Source organism: Arachis hypogaea, chromosome 14 (genome assembly GCF_003086295.3).
Source record: "Arachis hypogaea cultivar Tifrunner chromosome 14, arahy.Tifrunner.gnm2.J5K5, whole genome shotgun sequence".
Classification (NCBI taxonomy): Eukaryota; Viridiplantae; Streptophyta; class Magnoliopsida; order Fabales; family Fabaceae; genus Arachis; species Arachis hypogaea.
Genome location: NC_092049.1, coordinates 38,615,227 through 38,632,976, shown reverse-complemented (window position 1 = coordinate 38,632,976; position 17,750 = coordinate 38,615,227). Strand labels below are relative to the sequence as shown.

Genomic DNA, 17,750 nt, shown 5'->3' with positions numbered 1-17,750 from the left:
TTCTAACCAGCAATTATATTGTAAAAATTAACTTTCTAATTCCTAACTAAGGACTGTAAACAACTACTATTAAAAGCATGTTAACATTACTTCCATGATTACATTATGTTGAAAACAAAAATTTTCATTCACTAACTTCTTCATGGATAGTACCAGCAATATGTGCGACTCCATCTAACCGATAGATACAATTTGGATTGTCCTCCATATGTACAAATTTGAATTTTGTGGGGTTTCTTTCCAAAATCTTCGAGGAGGGTTCTTTGTGGTGGGGTTAGAGGGGTTTCGAATGTTGCTTGTAATTCGAAATAGTTGAATTCAAATTCTATATATAGGCCTATTATAAGTAAATCGACTTCATTAGTTTCGATTTACCATGGACTCTCAACGGCAATAAATCGAAGCCATTAGATTCAATTTAGTGAGGGTGACAAATTGAAACAGTTTGTTTTGATTTACTATGGGCGAAATTCGAATCAATACCAGCCTACTGTAAATCGACTTCAACGGATTCGATTTATCAAGAGGGAACTAAATTGGCCATATAAATCGAAACTTATTCATTCGATTTACTGTTAGTTACCCTAATTCGAATTCTTTGAATTTGATTTATGTTTGAACTACAAAATCAAATAATTTGAATCAAATAGATTCAATTTAGTACTAACAATCCTAATTCGAATTCGATAAATTTGATTTACATTAGAATATGAAACGAAATAATTACGTAATATTTTTAAATTTAAAGAATACACGTAAAATTAGAGTTATTTTAGTTTATCAAAGTGAATTATCTAAAAAAAAGCAGCCACCAACAATTACATTCATATATATCTGGTATTTATACAAAAAATTTATTATATTAATATAGAATAATTTAATTATTTTATTGATTGATTTTTGTTAAAAAAATATATAAGATAACTAAATAATTTTTTAAATTAATTTTGTAAAATATGATGTATAAAAAAACATATAAAAAATATTTTAAAACATAAAATCACATTATATGAACACAAAAAATAATACATATTTCACATCAATAGATTCTCTGAATATCACGTTTTATAAGATTAACTCAAAAAAATTATTTACGTGAAATAATATATATAAATATATATTTTTTTGTGTTTATAAAATATTTTTGTTTTTTTTAATCTGCAAAATATATTAACTTTTAAATTAATCTAAATATTTTGTATAATTTTCAAGTATGGCTCGCATTTCGCATAGGATTAAACACGCACATTTTGGTTACTCTACTATTAGAAAATTTTTCTAAAAATATTTCTTCTAAAGTAAACAATTAATTGATAAAATAAAACAAAAGTAAAAATTTAATTATTATTAAATTTATAATTTTCATTGTACGTAAATTTTACTATTTTAGTTTAAAAATAATTAAATTCTTACTTTTTTAATTTAAAAGAAGTTAATCCAAAAAGGTTTTGGTTATATATAAAAAAACTTGTGAAAATTCTGCAGTCGAACAATTTTCCAAGACATGTTGACCATAATATATCTACATAAACATATCCACGACACAGTAAACTTTATTTTATTTTATTTAAAAAAAAAAGAAGAATATAAATTTAGTTTGGCTAAATACATTTAAAAGAAAAAGATAGACAATAAGTTTAGGAGAAAACTAAATGAGCTGGCATCAGCAACTTAGGACATGAGTCATGAAACTTTCATTTTCTTCAATTGTTGGAAGATCAAAAACTAGAATCATGACCCTTTTTCCTTTTTGTATTATCTTCTGGGCACGAAATGAAAGCTACGCATTAAAATCCCAAAGTGGTTTCCACATTTCCCATTCCACACTCAAGAGAGCAACACCCACAAAGAAAGCAAGAAAGACATTGTTCTGATCTGAACCACCCCCACATTACTATTACTCTTATTATTAATTTATTATTAGTTTATTACTATATTATAATCTAACCTCCTTCACGCACCTGCACTATACCGTCACACAAAAAGTCTCAATAATAATAAGGGTTTAAATTAAAAAAAATTGTTTTAACATTTATATTGTTTTATTCTACTTTATTGTGTTGAATTTTTGCTTTAAAAAAAATAATTAAATAAAGATAAATAGAAAAAAAAAAAGCAAGAAGGTGCATGCTAGGCCTATCGCTCTCAATCAAACATCAAAAACAAATATACTTTTGTTTTCTCAATTCTCATCAAACAAAAACTGCATAATTGCGAAGGCATTGTTGTTGTATTCCCAGCCTAGCTAGCAAGCTTGCCAGCCAAACCCACGTGCCGTATAGTCTTTCTTTCTTTCTCTGACCACCCAAAACGCCGCCGTTTCATTGCTAGCCCTTGCCCTTCCTCTGTCTCTCCACCCTCTGGATTTTAATTATCTCGAAGGGTAGAGAGAGAAGAAAGAAAAAGAAAAAAAAAAAGAAACTAAAGAGAAAAAGAGATAGAGAGAGGTGCGAGTTTTGTGATGTAGAGAGAAAGAGAGGTTTTTGAATTCCCAAAAATTAAATGCACGCGTATAACAGGCTACCGAGCAGTGGCCACTCATCGCCGTCGCCGCCGCCGTCACCACTGCGATCACCAAGGCTCCGACACGGTAGGTCCAAAACAGGAAGGTTTTCTCCGGGACACCCTGGCGCCGGCGGAGGGGTTGGCCGGACCGCCGCGCAGCGCCTTGCGTGGTCGTTTCTTTCGCTGCTTTTGCGGCGGCAAGGGGTTTTCCTTTTCGCGCCGTTAATCTACATCTCAGGGATGCTTCTCTACATGGGCTCCGCCTCATTCGACGTCGTTCCGGTCATCAAGCACCGCCCTGCGCCAGGCTCCGTTTACCGTAGCCCTCAGCTCTACGCCAGGCTTCGCCCTGAGATGGATGCTGATAATTCTTCTGCAGATGCGGTTAGTGTTTGTTACCCTTGCTCGGATTCAATTTGTTTTGCGCATTCAATGGATTTCAAATCTGTACTGGAGTTTTCTTATTTCTGGATGGGATTTGTTGTTTGTTAAGTTGTGATTTGCTTTTGGTATTGAGAGATGGAATATGTGTGTTGTGTTTTATGGAATTAGAGAATTTGGAGAGTAGGAAGATGGAAACGGAGATAGTGATGCATTATTATAATGCTTTGTTTTTTGATATTTTGGATGTTGAACGATATGCTTATATATATATATATATATATATATATATATATATATTTTTTTTTTTCTTTGGATATAGAATTTGACTGTAGCTTTTGATTATTTGTGACTAGTTATGCAGTGTATTTGTTGTTAATAAGTTAATTGCTTGGTTGTTTTCTCGACAAGTTTTGCTGATTTGCTAGTGTGACTGGGTAGGAAGCCTTTAAGCTTTCTGATGCATTTTTATGAAGTTTTGTTACCACAAGTTTGAATGTAAGGTGAGTTACTGATTGATGAACTACGCAATAAGAGATTGAGCTAGACAGCTAGTTAGCCTCTCATTTCGCATGTGATCTCGCCAATGGCTAATTGGCTACTAGGGAGCTGTTTCTGATGAATTATCTGTGTATGAATGTTGTGATTGTGATGGTGTTAGAAGTTTTCTCATGGTGGGACTTGGGAGGTTTATTGGGCCGAGCATGTATTTTATTAGGCATTTTGAGATAAGAAAACAACTAGTTAGTTATGCTGTGCATTTGTTCTTGACTTAGGTCATTATTAATATAGATAGGAAGGAATACATTTCTTTTAATTTTTTTGTGGCTTTGCATTGGCTATATAGGACATTTGATTCATATCAGGCATCTTTCTTATCTAATTATTATCTTCATCTTTTTGAAAAGTTGAAACTGTTCTGTTATCTAATTTTCTTCTGAGTACTTTATAGATCTTCATACTCTAGAGTCCCCCCCTTCTTTTTCTCTTTTGTCTTTTCTATTCTGTTGTTTTTGCTATTATCCTGTCATGGCTACTTTGTGTGACGACCTAGTGACTTCCATTCAGATATCAACAATCTGGAAGATTCCATATAAAGGTGGCGAGTGGAAACCATGTGTTAACAGATCTTCACAAGGTAAAATATGCTTATATTTATTCAAGTGTATGATGCCATTTCCATTTTTATCAGACGTGTAACTTATATGTTAAAAGCTCTAGAGCTCCAGCTAATTTATGAAGTTGATCCTTCTTATTTGGATACCATATGTTTGATCTTGTTGCTTAATATTTTCTGGGCACAATATATCTAGGACTAGGAACCATGCCTGAATCTTCTGCTAGTATACTTCTTTCATTAACTATGATTATATATAATAGATTTACATTTTATGTTATTGACAGGCCTACCTGAATCAAATGGATTCATATATGTAGAAGCTAATGGTGGCTTAAATCAGCAACGGACATCAGTTAGTGTCTCCTTGCATTCCTTGTTTTTATATATTCTAAGTACACTTAGTTTATTATTAATCTCAACTAGTTTACTTTTGTGAATGATGTTAATGTTTTGTAGGTATGCAATGCTGTTGCTGTGGCCGGCTATCTCAATGCTACCCTTGTGATTCCCAACTTCCATTATCATAGCATATGGAAAGATCCTAGGTTGGTCTGTTTGGGTGTCTTTTAATTCTTTTATATGTGTATTTTTACTTTTGCTATTGTCAATTGTTCAATACAATTCATTTCTAGATTCTTCAAGAAAAAAAATTATAAAGAGAAGAAAAGAAACCCGGGGGGGGGGGGGGGGAGGAGTATACAACTACAAGGAGGATAAAGAATACTAGAAAACCCGTAAAAGTGTTTACCTATGTCCAACAAGAGTTTTTATTCAAGTGAAATTCAGATTCCCACTATTCTCAAGAATTATAATTTAGTTTGAATTCCCCAAAATTCTAGACACAGTATTCTAGGCCATATGCCATACAGGATTGAGATATTGGTAGTGAAAGGGATGAACTGAAGAGATCTGGGTTCTAGAATAGTGAAGAATGGCCATAAGTGCGTTGTTCAACTTGCCATAGATGAAATATTTTTCATAGCAAAAAAAAAAAAAGATCACTCTTAAGCTAAGCCAAATTTGGGCAAGTCTAATAGTATCTATCCAAGGTGTTAAACTCAAAGAAAATAAACTGAGGTGCATAAGAAATTGTTTATACAACTGCAACATATACAAGATCTTCCTTTGCTACATTATTTTCTAAAGAACTTGCATATAACCATGAATACATTTTTATATATGCATTTCGTATCTGCCAAATTGGATTGCCTAGATACCTTATATATTGTCATTTGAAGCTGCTTTTTATCAATTATGCATTAGAACAATTACAAGATTGTGAAATCTTAGTATCTTTACTGTCGATCAAAAAAAATATTAGAGTCAGAGGAAATTCTAGTATTGAATATAACATGGCACTTGTTAAGCTGTTTCACCAGATGAAGCATTATGTCATGTTTATGGTTTTGAAATATTTGGTTCTAATGAATTTCTTGATATTTGTAATGATGTTAGTGAAGCCATCAAGATGTTTCGTTTTAAAACGGACTAAAATGATCGTATTGTTTCTCATTTCTCAGCAAGTTCAAGGACATTTATGACGAAGAATATTTTATCAGCACCTTGAAAAATGATGTACGAATAGTTGACAGGATTCCCGAGTACCTAATGGAAAGATTTGGCAGCAATATGTCAAATGTCCACAATTTCAGGATCAAGGCATGGTCATCTATTCAATATTACAAAGATGTGGTACTTCCAAAGTTACTCGAGGAAAAGTAAGTATATGTGTTTATATAAATGACTTTGTTGTTGCTATTGATCTCTAATTGTTATTGGTTAAATAGTTGGGAATAATTGATATACTTTTCTGTGGTATATGGGAAGAGAAAGAAAGGAATAGAAATGTTGTGTGCTGTGGCTTGAATTTAGCTTTATTGACATGCTAGGTTTGTCTCTAATGTAAAGATTATTCTTGCTGGGAATATGTGCTTAGCTGTATCTGAGGGGTTTCACATGTATACCTGTAGTGTTCTGGGCAAAGTACTGTTTGTGTTTTCTTTTTGGGAGGATTAAGAATTCCTGATCCTCCTCTAATGCTTGATACCCCATCTTATAAAATCAATTTTCTGTTGAAGATACTTTTAGGCCTTTATGTTTGGGCAAAGTTGGTGAATCTTAATCATTAAATGTTTTTTTTTTTTTTTTGATAGTCTTTATCATTAAATGCATTATTTACCTTCTTGCCGGTCAAACTTTTGGATTAGTGACAAACAAAACTCAATCCCATGAAGAGAACACAGCTTATACAACTATTATGTTGGAGAATGTCATCCCATATTCCAATATGACTATATGGTCTGTGTTTACTCCTAATGGGACATAATAGATGGTTACTTTTTTTTGGTCCAATAAATGGGAAATTTATTATCAAATATATTTACTAGCTTCAGTGTTGACATAAGGGAGATGGAATATTCAGTGTGGTACTGAATTCTGTTTTATTCATGCAGGGTTATCAGGATTTCACCATTTGCAAATAGATTGTCATTTGATGCTCCTCCAGCAGTCCAACGCCTTAGATGCTTAGCGAACTACGAAGCTTTACGGTTTTCAAATCCTTTATTGACCATTGGTGAATCCTTGGTTGAAAGAATGAGAAAACGCAGTGCTATCAATGGTGGCAAATATGTCTCTGTACATCTTCGTTTTGAAGAGGTTAGATTTCATCAAATGATGAGCATCTGATAAGCTTGATGTTAAGATATTTATATGGCAAATATGTTAAGCTTTGCTGCAACTGCTGTCCCATGGTTTTCCATGTACAGGATATGGTCGCTTTCTCGTGTTGTGTTTTTGATGGTGGAGAACAGGAGAGAGAAGACATGATTGCAGCAAGAGAAAGAGGTTGGAAAGGGAAGTTTACAAAACCTGGACGAGTTATTCGTCCTGGAGCCATCCGGATCAATGGGAAGTGTCCCCTCACTCCATTAGAGGTACTAATCTCCTTGAGCCATTTCTGTTATAAGAGGAAGAATATCCAAGGAATGCATGTCTAGTTATGATGAATTTATGAAGAAAAATAACGAAAATTCTGTTTTCATTTCTTATTATCACTTGTTTTCCTTCACAAAATCTTAAAAACAGAGAACATTAGAACAAAAACAGAAAATGAAAACACAAATCAATAGGCTGTAGAAATTTGTTTGGTAAGATTCTCTGTAAACAATAATTTTTTGTTGGTTATTCCCTTAACTGCATTTGTTGTTATTATATATTCTTCCATGTCTTCAGGTTGGCCTGATGCTGAGAGGAATGGGATTCACAAAGAACACTTCTATCTTTTTGGCATCTGGAAAGATATATAATGCCGAAAAAACAATGGCTCCATTACTTGAAATGTTCCCTAATTTGCACACTAAGGAAACTCTTGCAACAGAAGAGGAACTTGCTCCATTTAAGGTACAGATTAGTACTCTACCATAATTGTCCACTACATGATCAGGATTGATTTATTGCCATGATTTTGACTTGAGTTGCTTCTTCCAGAATTATTCTTCCAGGATGGCTGCCATAGATTACACTGTTTGTCTTCATAGTGAGGCGTTTGTCACGACTCAGGGTGGTAACTTCCCTCATTTTCTGCTGGGCCACAGAAGATACTTGTATGGTGGACATGCTAAGACAATTAAACCTGATAAACGGAAGTTAGCATTGCTGTTTGATAATCCCAATATAGGGTATGTATAACATGCGTATTTTTGTTTATTTTTTATTGCCTATAATAATAGCCATGGGCTCCTAGTAAAAGTTAATTTGTCATAATTGACGGTAATTATAGTTATACTTTCATGATTAGTAATTATAGTTAACTTAAATTTCTCTCCAGATGGAAGAGTTTCAAGCGTCAACTGCTGAACATGAGAGCCAATAGTGATTCCAAGGGAGTTGAGATCAAGAGACCGAATGACTCAATCTATAGCTTCCCATGCCCAGATTGCATGTGCCATGCCAACAAAACTGACAACTCAAGATCTTCATCAGCCGCTTGATCTAATCAGGAATGATGGGCGTTTCCATTAACCCTATAATTTTGTGTGAGCATGCCTTGCTGCTGACCGCGTTTCTGGTATTGTGATTATTTCATTCTTTCCCCTTTCCATTCAGTGAGAGGGCATACACTCCATTTTCGGAGCCTAAAAGGATTTTGTTGGAAGTACCATTGACCAAATTGTATTTTTGGATTGAGTTTTCCAAGGGAGTGGCATCTTTTTTGCACATGATGCCAGTACAGCACAGCACAGTACAGAATCGAACCCCGTTCCGTTGCTTGAACGGGTCAAGTTTCGGAACCTGTCCCAAGAACATTGGCTAATCTATGTCGTCATTTATGAATTTGCAGCTACTTTATTGGACTAGCCAGTTCCAAAGAATCAAAAGAACAAACCCCAAGTTCCTTCAGTTCACACGATAGCTTGTACATTACCTCGAGTATGCATGTGTTTTAAGGCTTAACAACCAAATAGCTCTTTGTACATTTAACAAAATTCAGGGTCCTTAGTATCATTTCTTTTTTCTTGTGTTGTTTCCTTTCCCCTCATATTGAGAGGGCTTTCATTGTTTTAGTGAGAGCACATTCGTTATTCTTTTACATTGGTGCCCACATTGTTGTAGTGATGATTCCAGTGGATGTAATTAGCTCACCATTTATGATTAGAAATTGCGAAACTTTGGTTAATCAGGGTTGAATTGATAGAATTAATCATTGTTAATATGAGTTCTATTGATTTTGATTTTTTTCAAAGTTTTGCTTCAACCTTAGGACCTGGTATTGGAAAAATTGCATGACTTGATTTGTGAAATTCTGCCTTAACAATTGGGATGAAAACTATATACAAGAAATTGGACTTCTCTTTTAAGGCTTGTTTCGTTTAAGTTTTCATCGTTTATTTTTAGTTTTTGATCTCTTTAAAATTCTATGAAGAATAAAAAGAAAAAGTAATGAAAATCATAAAGCTTATTTTATGTTCTTAATTCTAAGTTTTCTATGGTACCCATTTTGAGTATCTCTCCTGGCCTCTCTTCATTTATTAAGGCTCCTAGTGAAGTAACCACTAGAATGTATTCTTGTGCTTTTTGACACACTAATTCTTAGTATTTGTGTTATCGAAATGCACATTTTTTGGATAATTTCTGTAAGTTTTAAAAATATTAGAATGTTAACATGGAGGTAGATATTGCACATGCAAATTGATATGCTAACTCGTACTTTTGGATATTTAGGCACTTAGCTACTAACTCTTACTTTTGCTTTATAGCTGATATGTCCTATTATTTATTGGTTCATCCGTTCATGTCTACATATATTTGCCACAGCTAATAAAGTTATCAGAGACAATCAATAACAACAATGTGAGCTCGTGAATTATGTTATTTTCCCGTGTATGTGCAGCCTTGTTTAGGTGACTAGGTTAATATAACAATAATGAGAAAAGTGATTTGATTAAAAGTCCGTTTGAAAAACTTCAAAAGTTATTTTTTAGGGCTTTTGATTTATAAAAAGTCTATTAATATTGTTTTATAATAATATTGTTTGGTACAATTTTTTTAATATACTTTTAATTTTTTGAAAGTTTGTTTAAGTACTTTTGAAGAAGCCAAAAAATTTGATTTTTCTCTTTTTCAAAAATTATTTTATCATTCTTATTTATTAAAATAACTTTAAAACAAGTATTTTTATAATAAAAATTCAAATATACAAAAATTTATTTATAAGCTGCTTTTAATACAAGTCCTTATGTTTTAAGTTCTTTTTTCAAAAGAACTTAATTAAGTTATTTACCCATATTGACCCTAAGTTTGGTGATAACCAAAGACAAATTGGCTGTTACAGAACTAAACGTTGGGCTCAAGAATTGATTCACATAGTAAATTTATCTACGACAGTTGAGCGTGCTTTGGAGTGATCTTAGTATAAGTGAAAAATTAGTGTTAATACTTAAATTTGTCTTGAAGTTATACTAGAATCTTGATTCGGTGCTCAAAGTTTTAATTTACTCAATTTGGTCTCCCCAACTTGGTATTAATGACGCACACTAGTTCTTGATTCCTTTTTCGTTACAAAATCATTAACGATGTATTAAGATAGATTGACGATTTCTAGCCTGACTCCCAACGACTATCTCACGTGACAATTGAAAATTTTTTTTAATCTCAATTTACTTCTTAAAACCCTTAAGTAAAATAGGATTAGGGTTTTAAATATTTTGCAAAGAACAAATTGAGGTAAAAAATATTTTAATTGCCATTTCAGATAGCCATTTAAAAGTCTAATGGGATAGCTGTTAGTCTATCTTAACACATTATTAATAGTTCTATGATAAAAATAATGTCATAAACTAACATAAGTCACGAATGCTAAATTAAAAAAATAATTTAAATAAATCAAAACTTTGAGAACCAAGTTGAGGTGTCAGTATAATATCAGAAACCAATATGAACATTTACTCAAAAAACTAAATGTAGATTTAAAAAATACTTGAGGTCAACACTTTTAGGGTAAAAATGAGAGAATTGACTAGTGCTGGTTCGGATATAGATGTCAACGAGGCCTAAACTTTTGGTGCATTACTTAAATGATTGTCACCAACCTGCAACATATATATGATAATATGACTTGATGAAATATGTGAGAAACCAAAATTAGTTTTGATGATTAAATAATTTGAGTTGAATAAAAAGAAATATGAAGTTTTAAGAAAGATCACAATTTCATTGTGATGAATTCAAAATCAATTTGAATCGAAAGATAAAATTTTTGAGAAGTTTGTAGTACAGTCAAAGATGATGATTCATGGTCAAATATTTCAACTTGGTTTACAACTATACAAGCTTACAACTAACAATACATCAAGTTGATAAACTTGACAAGTTGTAAAGAAAGGATAATTATAGAAGAATCAAGAACCAAGAGTTGCATGGTTAGTGGTGTCTTTTTAGCTCCATAAAATTAGTATAAATAGGTAGTTTGGCCTTAATTTTATATATACCATTTTGTTAAGAGTTATGAGTTATAGTTAGTGACTCTAGAGAGAAAATTGTAAGGTTTATCTTTGAGTGTTGTGTCTTCATAGTTATTTTGTGTACCAAGTTACTAGTTACTCTTTTAGTTAGAAAAAATTAGTTTCGTTCTTTTGGTATCTTCTATTTGTATTTGGGTTGAGTGTTTACACTATTTGGTTTGGTTTTTCGAGTGTAATTGGGACTTGATTTTAGGTAGAGTGTCACAAATTACTACTTTATATCTCATTAGAGATTTGGTTAGGGTAGAGTGGTTACCCGATTTTATAACTTTGTTATATTATATTTCTTTAGTAAAATATTTGATATTCTTTTATATCAATTATGTAAATTTCTCTCTTCCCCTTTACACGCTCCATTTTCTAATAGCGGTATCAAAACTTTAAGTTGAGCTCTGGGCCAATTTATTCAAAGATGTCATCCATGAAGTTTGAGATTTAATAGTTCAATGGTCGCATCACCTTTGGAATGTGAAAAGTTCGTATGATGACAATACTTACACAAGGTGTTAAAGCACCACTTGATGGAAAAGAAAAGAAACCTAGCACTATAAAAGATGATGTAGAATGAGAAAGCATTGATCAGAAAACTCTCTCCACCATTCATTTATGCATTATAGATGATGTATTGCAGGATGTCCTTTCAGAGAAAATAGCTGCTACTCTATGGACCAAGTTAGAGACATTATATATGACCAAGACAATAGCCAATCATCTCGGTATTTTACTACAAGAAAATCGGCAGATAGCAGCGGTTATTTAGCAGCGGTTTTATAAAATCGCTGCTAAATAGATTTTGCCAGCGGTTCTTGTAGCGGTTTTAGGAGACGCTACCAAATGAGCTTATTTTGCAGCGGTTTTACGGTAACCGCTGCAAGATGTATCCGTTTTGCAGCGGTTCTTGTGGTGGTTTTAGGGGACGCTACTAAATAATCTCATTTTGCAGCGGTTTTTCTGTAACCCCTGCTAAATGTCCAGTTGTTGAAAACATTGATACTCATTTTGCAGCGGTTTTTTCCCAACCGCTGCAATATTTTTTAATACTTGATTTTTTTTTTGTATAAACATTATTGCCTTCTTATAACTATTCTAATCCTCGTTATTTTTTTTAATGAAAAGATAAGGTTCAAATACTGCAACTTAATTAATGCATTAAATAGATTTTCAATCTTGTGTTACATAAAAAATAATTCATTAATTAAAAAAAAAATTATACATGAATAACTAAAACCGAATTTACGAATCATGTTTTCTCTTGTAGTATCAGCCATTTTGAATTTGTATTTAACCATAACTAGTAACATAAAAATCAAGTAAACGTCCGAATTCACTAAGTCAAGATAAAGTTCAATGGAAAAAAAAATCAGAATTACTAATGTAGACAAACAAGTTTTGAGTCAAAATTTCTCATCAACATCGTATTGACCTGGCCAGAAATACTCTGTCAAAAAAGCACTGCAGTGACGTGATAACAGATCTGATAAGTCATCTCCAAACCATGGCATCTTGTTCAGATCGAAACCCCTTTTTGCAGCATGTACTGCATCTTCTCTGTGTTGGGTGTTTAAAGTTTCATTGTCTTCTTCTGGAACCCTATTGAGCTCAACATCCCTGGAGATGTCATATCCACCGGAGGAGATAGCATCTAAATCATCTTCTGAATCAGTGCCTGCTCCATCTAGAGTGTCAGCAACTATTTCGCCTGAATATTCCGCTGACACTGAATATATGAACATGCAACCAACAACATATAGCACTAGTTAAAAGATAATGATAACTTCCAAGTCATTCTAGTTATTAAGGAAAGAAATTTTTGGAAATATGGGAAGAGGACTTTCAAAATTAACAAATGCAAAATTAAATATTACCGTCTCCTTCTTCAGTAGTTTGGACAAATTTCTTGGAAAGAAGCTCTCTAATAGCACGTTCTATATACTTGAATTCCTCTTTTGAAGCGATCTCCAACTCAACACCATGCGAGTTATTAAAGCGCATCTGCACTATAATAAAATGTATAGTTGATGGTCTATTTTGTAAAACATATCGTGTCTCTGTAATTCACTTACTGTGCTAGAAATTTATTACCAACCTTTAATTCAGTAAGTATGTCTTCAGATGTCCTACCAGCTACAAATGTCACAAAAACATAGCCAAATTTCTCCTCGTACCTTGATCCCCATTCATGAAGTTCCTACAAATTTTAGCATTAATGGAACAACTATCACTGGTTAAATGTCATAAGTATATAGCAACTTAAAATTATTATTTTTCAAATAATGTTGAACGCAAGTGTTTAAGAGTACGGCTAATGAATACCTGCACAGTTGCTTCGTTCGCCGTTTCCAAGTATTCATTAGAACAAGATCGACCTGATAAAGCCTCCAACCAAGACCTAACATTCAACTTACGGGACCATATGTCTCTGGCAACCATAATTGCATGTTCCAATGAAGAGAATGGAGAGGCCATAGCCATTTTGTTATCGAACGTTGTGCCTGCACAGCATGATGAGAAATCCTCCGTTTTCATTTCTCCTGTTACAACACCTTTTTATATTAACTATACTTGTCAATGATAACAATATTGTAATTCAAGATAATTTACTCGATGTCATAATTTTCTTTATTGGATGTTAAGAACAATAACAATGATGATGAGGAACTGGTGGCAGTCATGAAAATTAACTTGAAATGAAAACTTAATTCAAATACGAAAAAACAAATAGTAATGTAACCAGCAAACTGCGCACATCATAAACACTGTTAAACTTATCTAACACACACATATACTATGAAAATGATGCACATGTTTTGCCTTATTTTCACTATGGCACATAATCTATGTTATCAGAACCATCTGCTACTGGGTCTTCTATATCATCATCCCTTGTCAACTGTAAATCACTGATGTCACCTGATGCTGACATGTTCAACCCGGGCTGAGGAGAAAAAGCAGCTTCAACATCCTCATTCTCTCCTCCCATGTCATACAAGTCTCGTGGTTTTACATGAACCACTACACTCCATTCTTGATCTACTTCATCACGTACATAGTACACGAGCTGAGCTTCTGATGCCAATATGTATGGTTCATCCTCTTCTCGATCACCGGTGTGAATTGGACGAGCAAAATTAACGCTGACAAGGCCCAGATGGTCTTCTTTGATTCCTCTGCTCGTAGTTGTATCAGCCCAAATACATTTGAACAAAACCACTGTGAAATGGTAGCTGTAGTTCAGTTCGATGATGTCCACAATTTTTCCATAATATGGAACACTACCAACAGCCACTCTGTTGTCACGCATGCTGGCATAACTTCTTGTATTGGATGAGACATAAACTCCACTATTTTGTGTTTTCAGCCCATCTTCCTTTGTGATAGTTCTAAACTTGTACCCATTGACGTTGTATGATCCAAACCGTCTTGCCTGAAGCATGGGACCACATGCCAGCAACTTCATTTCTTTCGAATGTACGGTACTATCCATTGGAACCTAGCACCATAAATTAGAGTTTGTTCATATTAAAAATTGAAATTTACAAGAATTAATTCTAGGACAGAAATAAGTTGGTCAGCTTAAATTTCAGCGAACCTCACGCTTGAACCGGCTTGGAAATTCTGCATGCACAACACGGTCTATCTTAGAGTGCGACCTTGTTTGATCCTGTAACTTTCGCTTGGTTTCTGACCTAAATTTACTTTATGACATAACAAGAAATTATTCCAACGACCGAGTGTTTGAAATTGGTTATAATCGTGCTTAATGATTACATGTGCATACTTACTCAATAAATGGAGCGACGGCCTCGCAATTGACTAGCACATGACGATGTGCCTGATATCTTTCCATTGGGGTTAGTGCAAAATGTGATACAGCCCCCGAAGCTTTTTCAATTTCAGGGAACATAGTACATCCTGCATTGTTTGTTATCTCAACAGGTCGATCGTCAACTCGCGCTGGACGGTTGATTCTAGTCTCAGTATTATCCAAATATCTGGAGCAGAATGTCAAAATCTCCTCGGATAAATAGTCCTCCGCAATTGAGCCTTCAGCTTGTGTCCTGTTACGCACGTATTGCTTCAATCGTCCCAAGTACCTTTTACATGAATCCGACATAACGTTTAGTATACACGTAAGAAAATTGGAAAAAGGATTCTTAAATGAGTTTATTAGCACGCTAACCTTTCTATTGGATACATCCACCGATAATGTACCGGGCTACCAAGTTTTAGTTCATCAACGAGGTGCACCGTAAGGTGAACCATGACAGTGAAGAAGGATGGAGGAAATATCATTTCCATCTGACACAGAGTTTGCACAACATGATTCTGAAGGGAAGGCAAAAATACAGACAATGGGAGATTTGTTGACATACATAATCCAGCAACAAGGAGGTAATTTGCCACCTGGAATAGCTGCGGGTTTGGATTCTTTGAGAAGTGCACCAACATCATCCCATGCAAGATGATGTGTGGACACTAATGATTTGACTTATCAGTGTTGGAATCTTTATACTCTTTTATTATTTACTTTCGTAATAACTTTTGAGATATTTATTTGTAGTTTTTTATTTTGTTGACTTTATTTGTAGTTTACAGTAATGGATGCAAATTATCGTTATAATGATTCACCTTTGCATTTATTAATTATGTTTTGTTTCGTGTGTTGTTTTTTGGATTGGTTGTTGGTTATTTTAATAAATTAATGCAGTTGAGTGGATGAACATATAAAAAATAAAAGAGTTGTCATTTTCTATTATAAATTCTGGTATTTTTTTTTAAAAAAAGTGTTACTCGACATTTGGCAGCGGTTTTAATTCCGCTGCTATATTCATAACAGGATTAGTAAACGTATGGCATTTTGCAGCGGTTGACAACCGCTTCAATCTCCCTTAAATCATATTTTAACGATTTAGCAGCGGATGAAACCGCTGCAAAATAATTCCGCTGCAAAATACCATTTAGTAGCGGTTGTTCCAGCGGTTACTAATAACCGCTGCTAAGGGTTTAGCCGCACACTATCTTTCAGCAGATTTATCAACCGCTGCTATCTGCCGGATGTGGTGTAGTATTACAACGTCTTTATATGCTTCATATGACAAAAAATTTCAATGAAATCACATATTGCTGAGTTCACATCTATGGTGACAGAGTTAAAAAACATGAGTGAAATTTTTCTGGAGAACAACAAACTATAATGTTACTTTATTCACTACCTCATTCATACAAGTATTATCATAAAATGTTCATCTATGAACATGAATATCTAAATATTGATGAGATTAAATCATCACTTCTAAGTCATAAAAAGATGGAGCATAATAGGAGTGATCATAATGATTCAACGACTGCTTTAGTTAGTAGAGATAATTGGAAAAGATACTGGATCCAACAACAACAAAGAAAAGTCTAAATTTGGGTTTAAACTTTGAGATGAAAGATGTAAATATTGTCAACAAAAAGGTCATTAGAAGAGAGATGGTCATGTACTAAAAAAGAAAGAAAGATAATTCAAATGCTTCAGCTAATATTATTAAAGATGGTGGATATATTCTCTAGATATTAACCTCATTGGTTAATACTTCATGAAGACTCGATTCTGATATTTTATATTAACTAGATTTATATACAAATATTTTATTTTAAGTAGAGTATAACAATCCGAATTTTTGAAAATTAAATCATGAGTGATTTACGATTTATTATATTTATTAAAAAATTTATTAAAAAAAGCTATTTTTACAAAAAATAACTAAATTAAATTTTATAATACTTTACATTTATAATCTATTAAGATTTCTAAATAATTTTTATTATAATAAAATAGTTCGAAAAAGGTAAAAGAATTATTATTATTATTATTATTATTATTATTATTGCCGAATCCTCTAAAAGAACAAAAGAAAAAAAATAAGAACTTATGTATGTATACACAAGTATTTAAAACCAATGCTACGTTTCCTTTATATATATAAAACACCAACTAGTATAAAGTCTGGGTTACGCCCGCGTCGTATACATAATGTATTTTATTGTATTTATATATAATTTTTTTTTATAAAAAGATTAATATATTTATGATCTAATATATAAATATCAACTATGTTATCTTGTTTATATATGTTGGATCATTATTTTTCATATCAAAAACATAAATAAATTTTTATATACATATTTAAATATCAGTTTGCAAGTTAAAGAATATACTCTTGCATTGTGTATTTAATTTTTAACAAAAGAAATTAAAAGATTTTTACTTCTTCAACCATCTCCATTCTCAAAAACAGCCACATCCTTTTATATAGACACAGAAAAAATTTTTCTTTTAAAAAAAACAACTAACCTCATGACAAATTTAAATACCAACAAATTTGTTAGGTCCTATTGTAAAAATTGTTTTTTCATCCCATAAAGACCAACAAATTTGTTTTTTCATATATATACTAATAAAAGTTGTAATTATGTTCCTATATACACACAGTTTTTGTGACCATTTCTCTATGACAATTTTTTACTATGGCATAACTACAAAAAATAATAAATACATATGCTTTAGAAATATTAAATTATGTTTAAGATTTACTAAACTAATCATATTAAAATATTTTATTTAGTTGCTTCAATTCCGTTTCTAAATGAAACTTAGAAACTAAGTATGCGATTTCTAAGACCCCGAATTTTCATAAACTAAATATTGTTATTTAATGATTTATTTTATTTATTTG

General features: G+C 32.7%; 1 protein-coding gene across 1 annotated transcript; it reads left to right on the top strand.

Moving 5' to 3' along the window:
- Positions 1 to 2,127: 2,127 nt before the first annotated feature.
- Positions 2,128 to 8,684, top strand: LOC112741999 (protein ESMERALDA 1). Its single transcript, XM_025791210.3, has 10 exons — positions 2,128 to 2,889; positions 3,955 to 4,024; positions 4,291 to 4,358; positions 4,463 to 4,551; positions 5,527 to 5,724; positions 6,460 to 6,664; positions 6,775 to 6,942; positions 7,241 to 7,408; positions 7,496 to 7,686; positions 7,836 to 8,684. Exons 1-10 carry the CDS (start codon positions 2,503 to 2,505, stop codon positions 7,996 to 7,998), a joined length of 1,707 nt encoding a protein of 568 aa, XP_025646995.1. The 5' UTR covers positions 2,128 to 2,502; the 3' UTR covers positions 7,999 to 8,684.
- Positions 8,685 to 17,750: the final 9,066 nt, after the last annotated feature.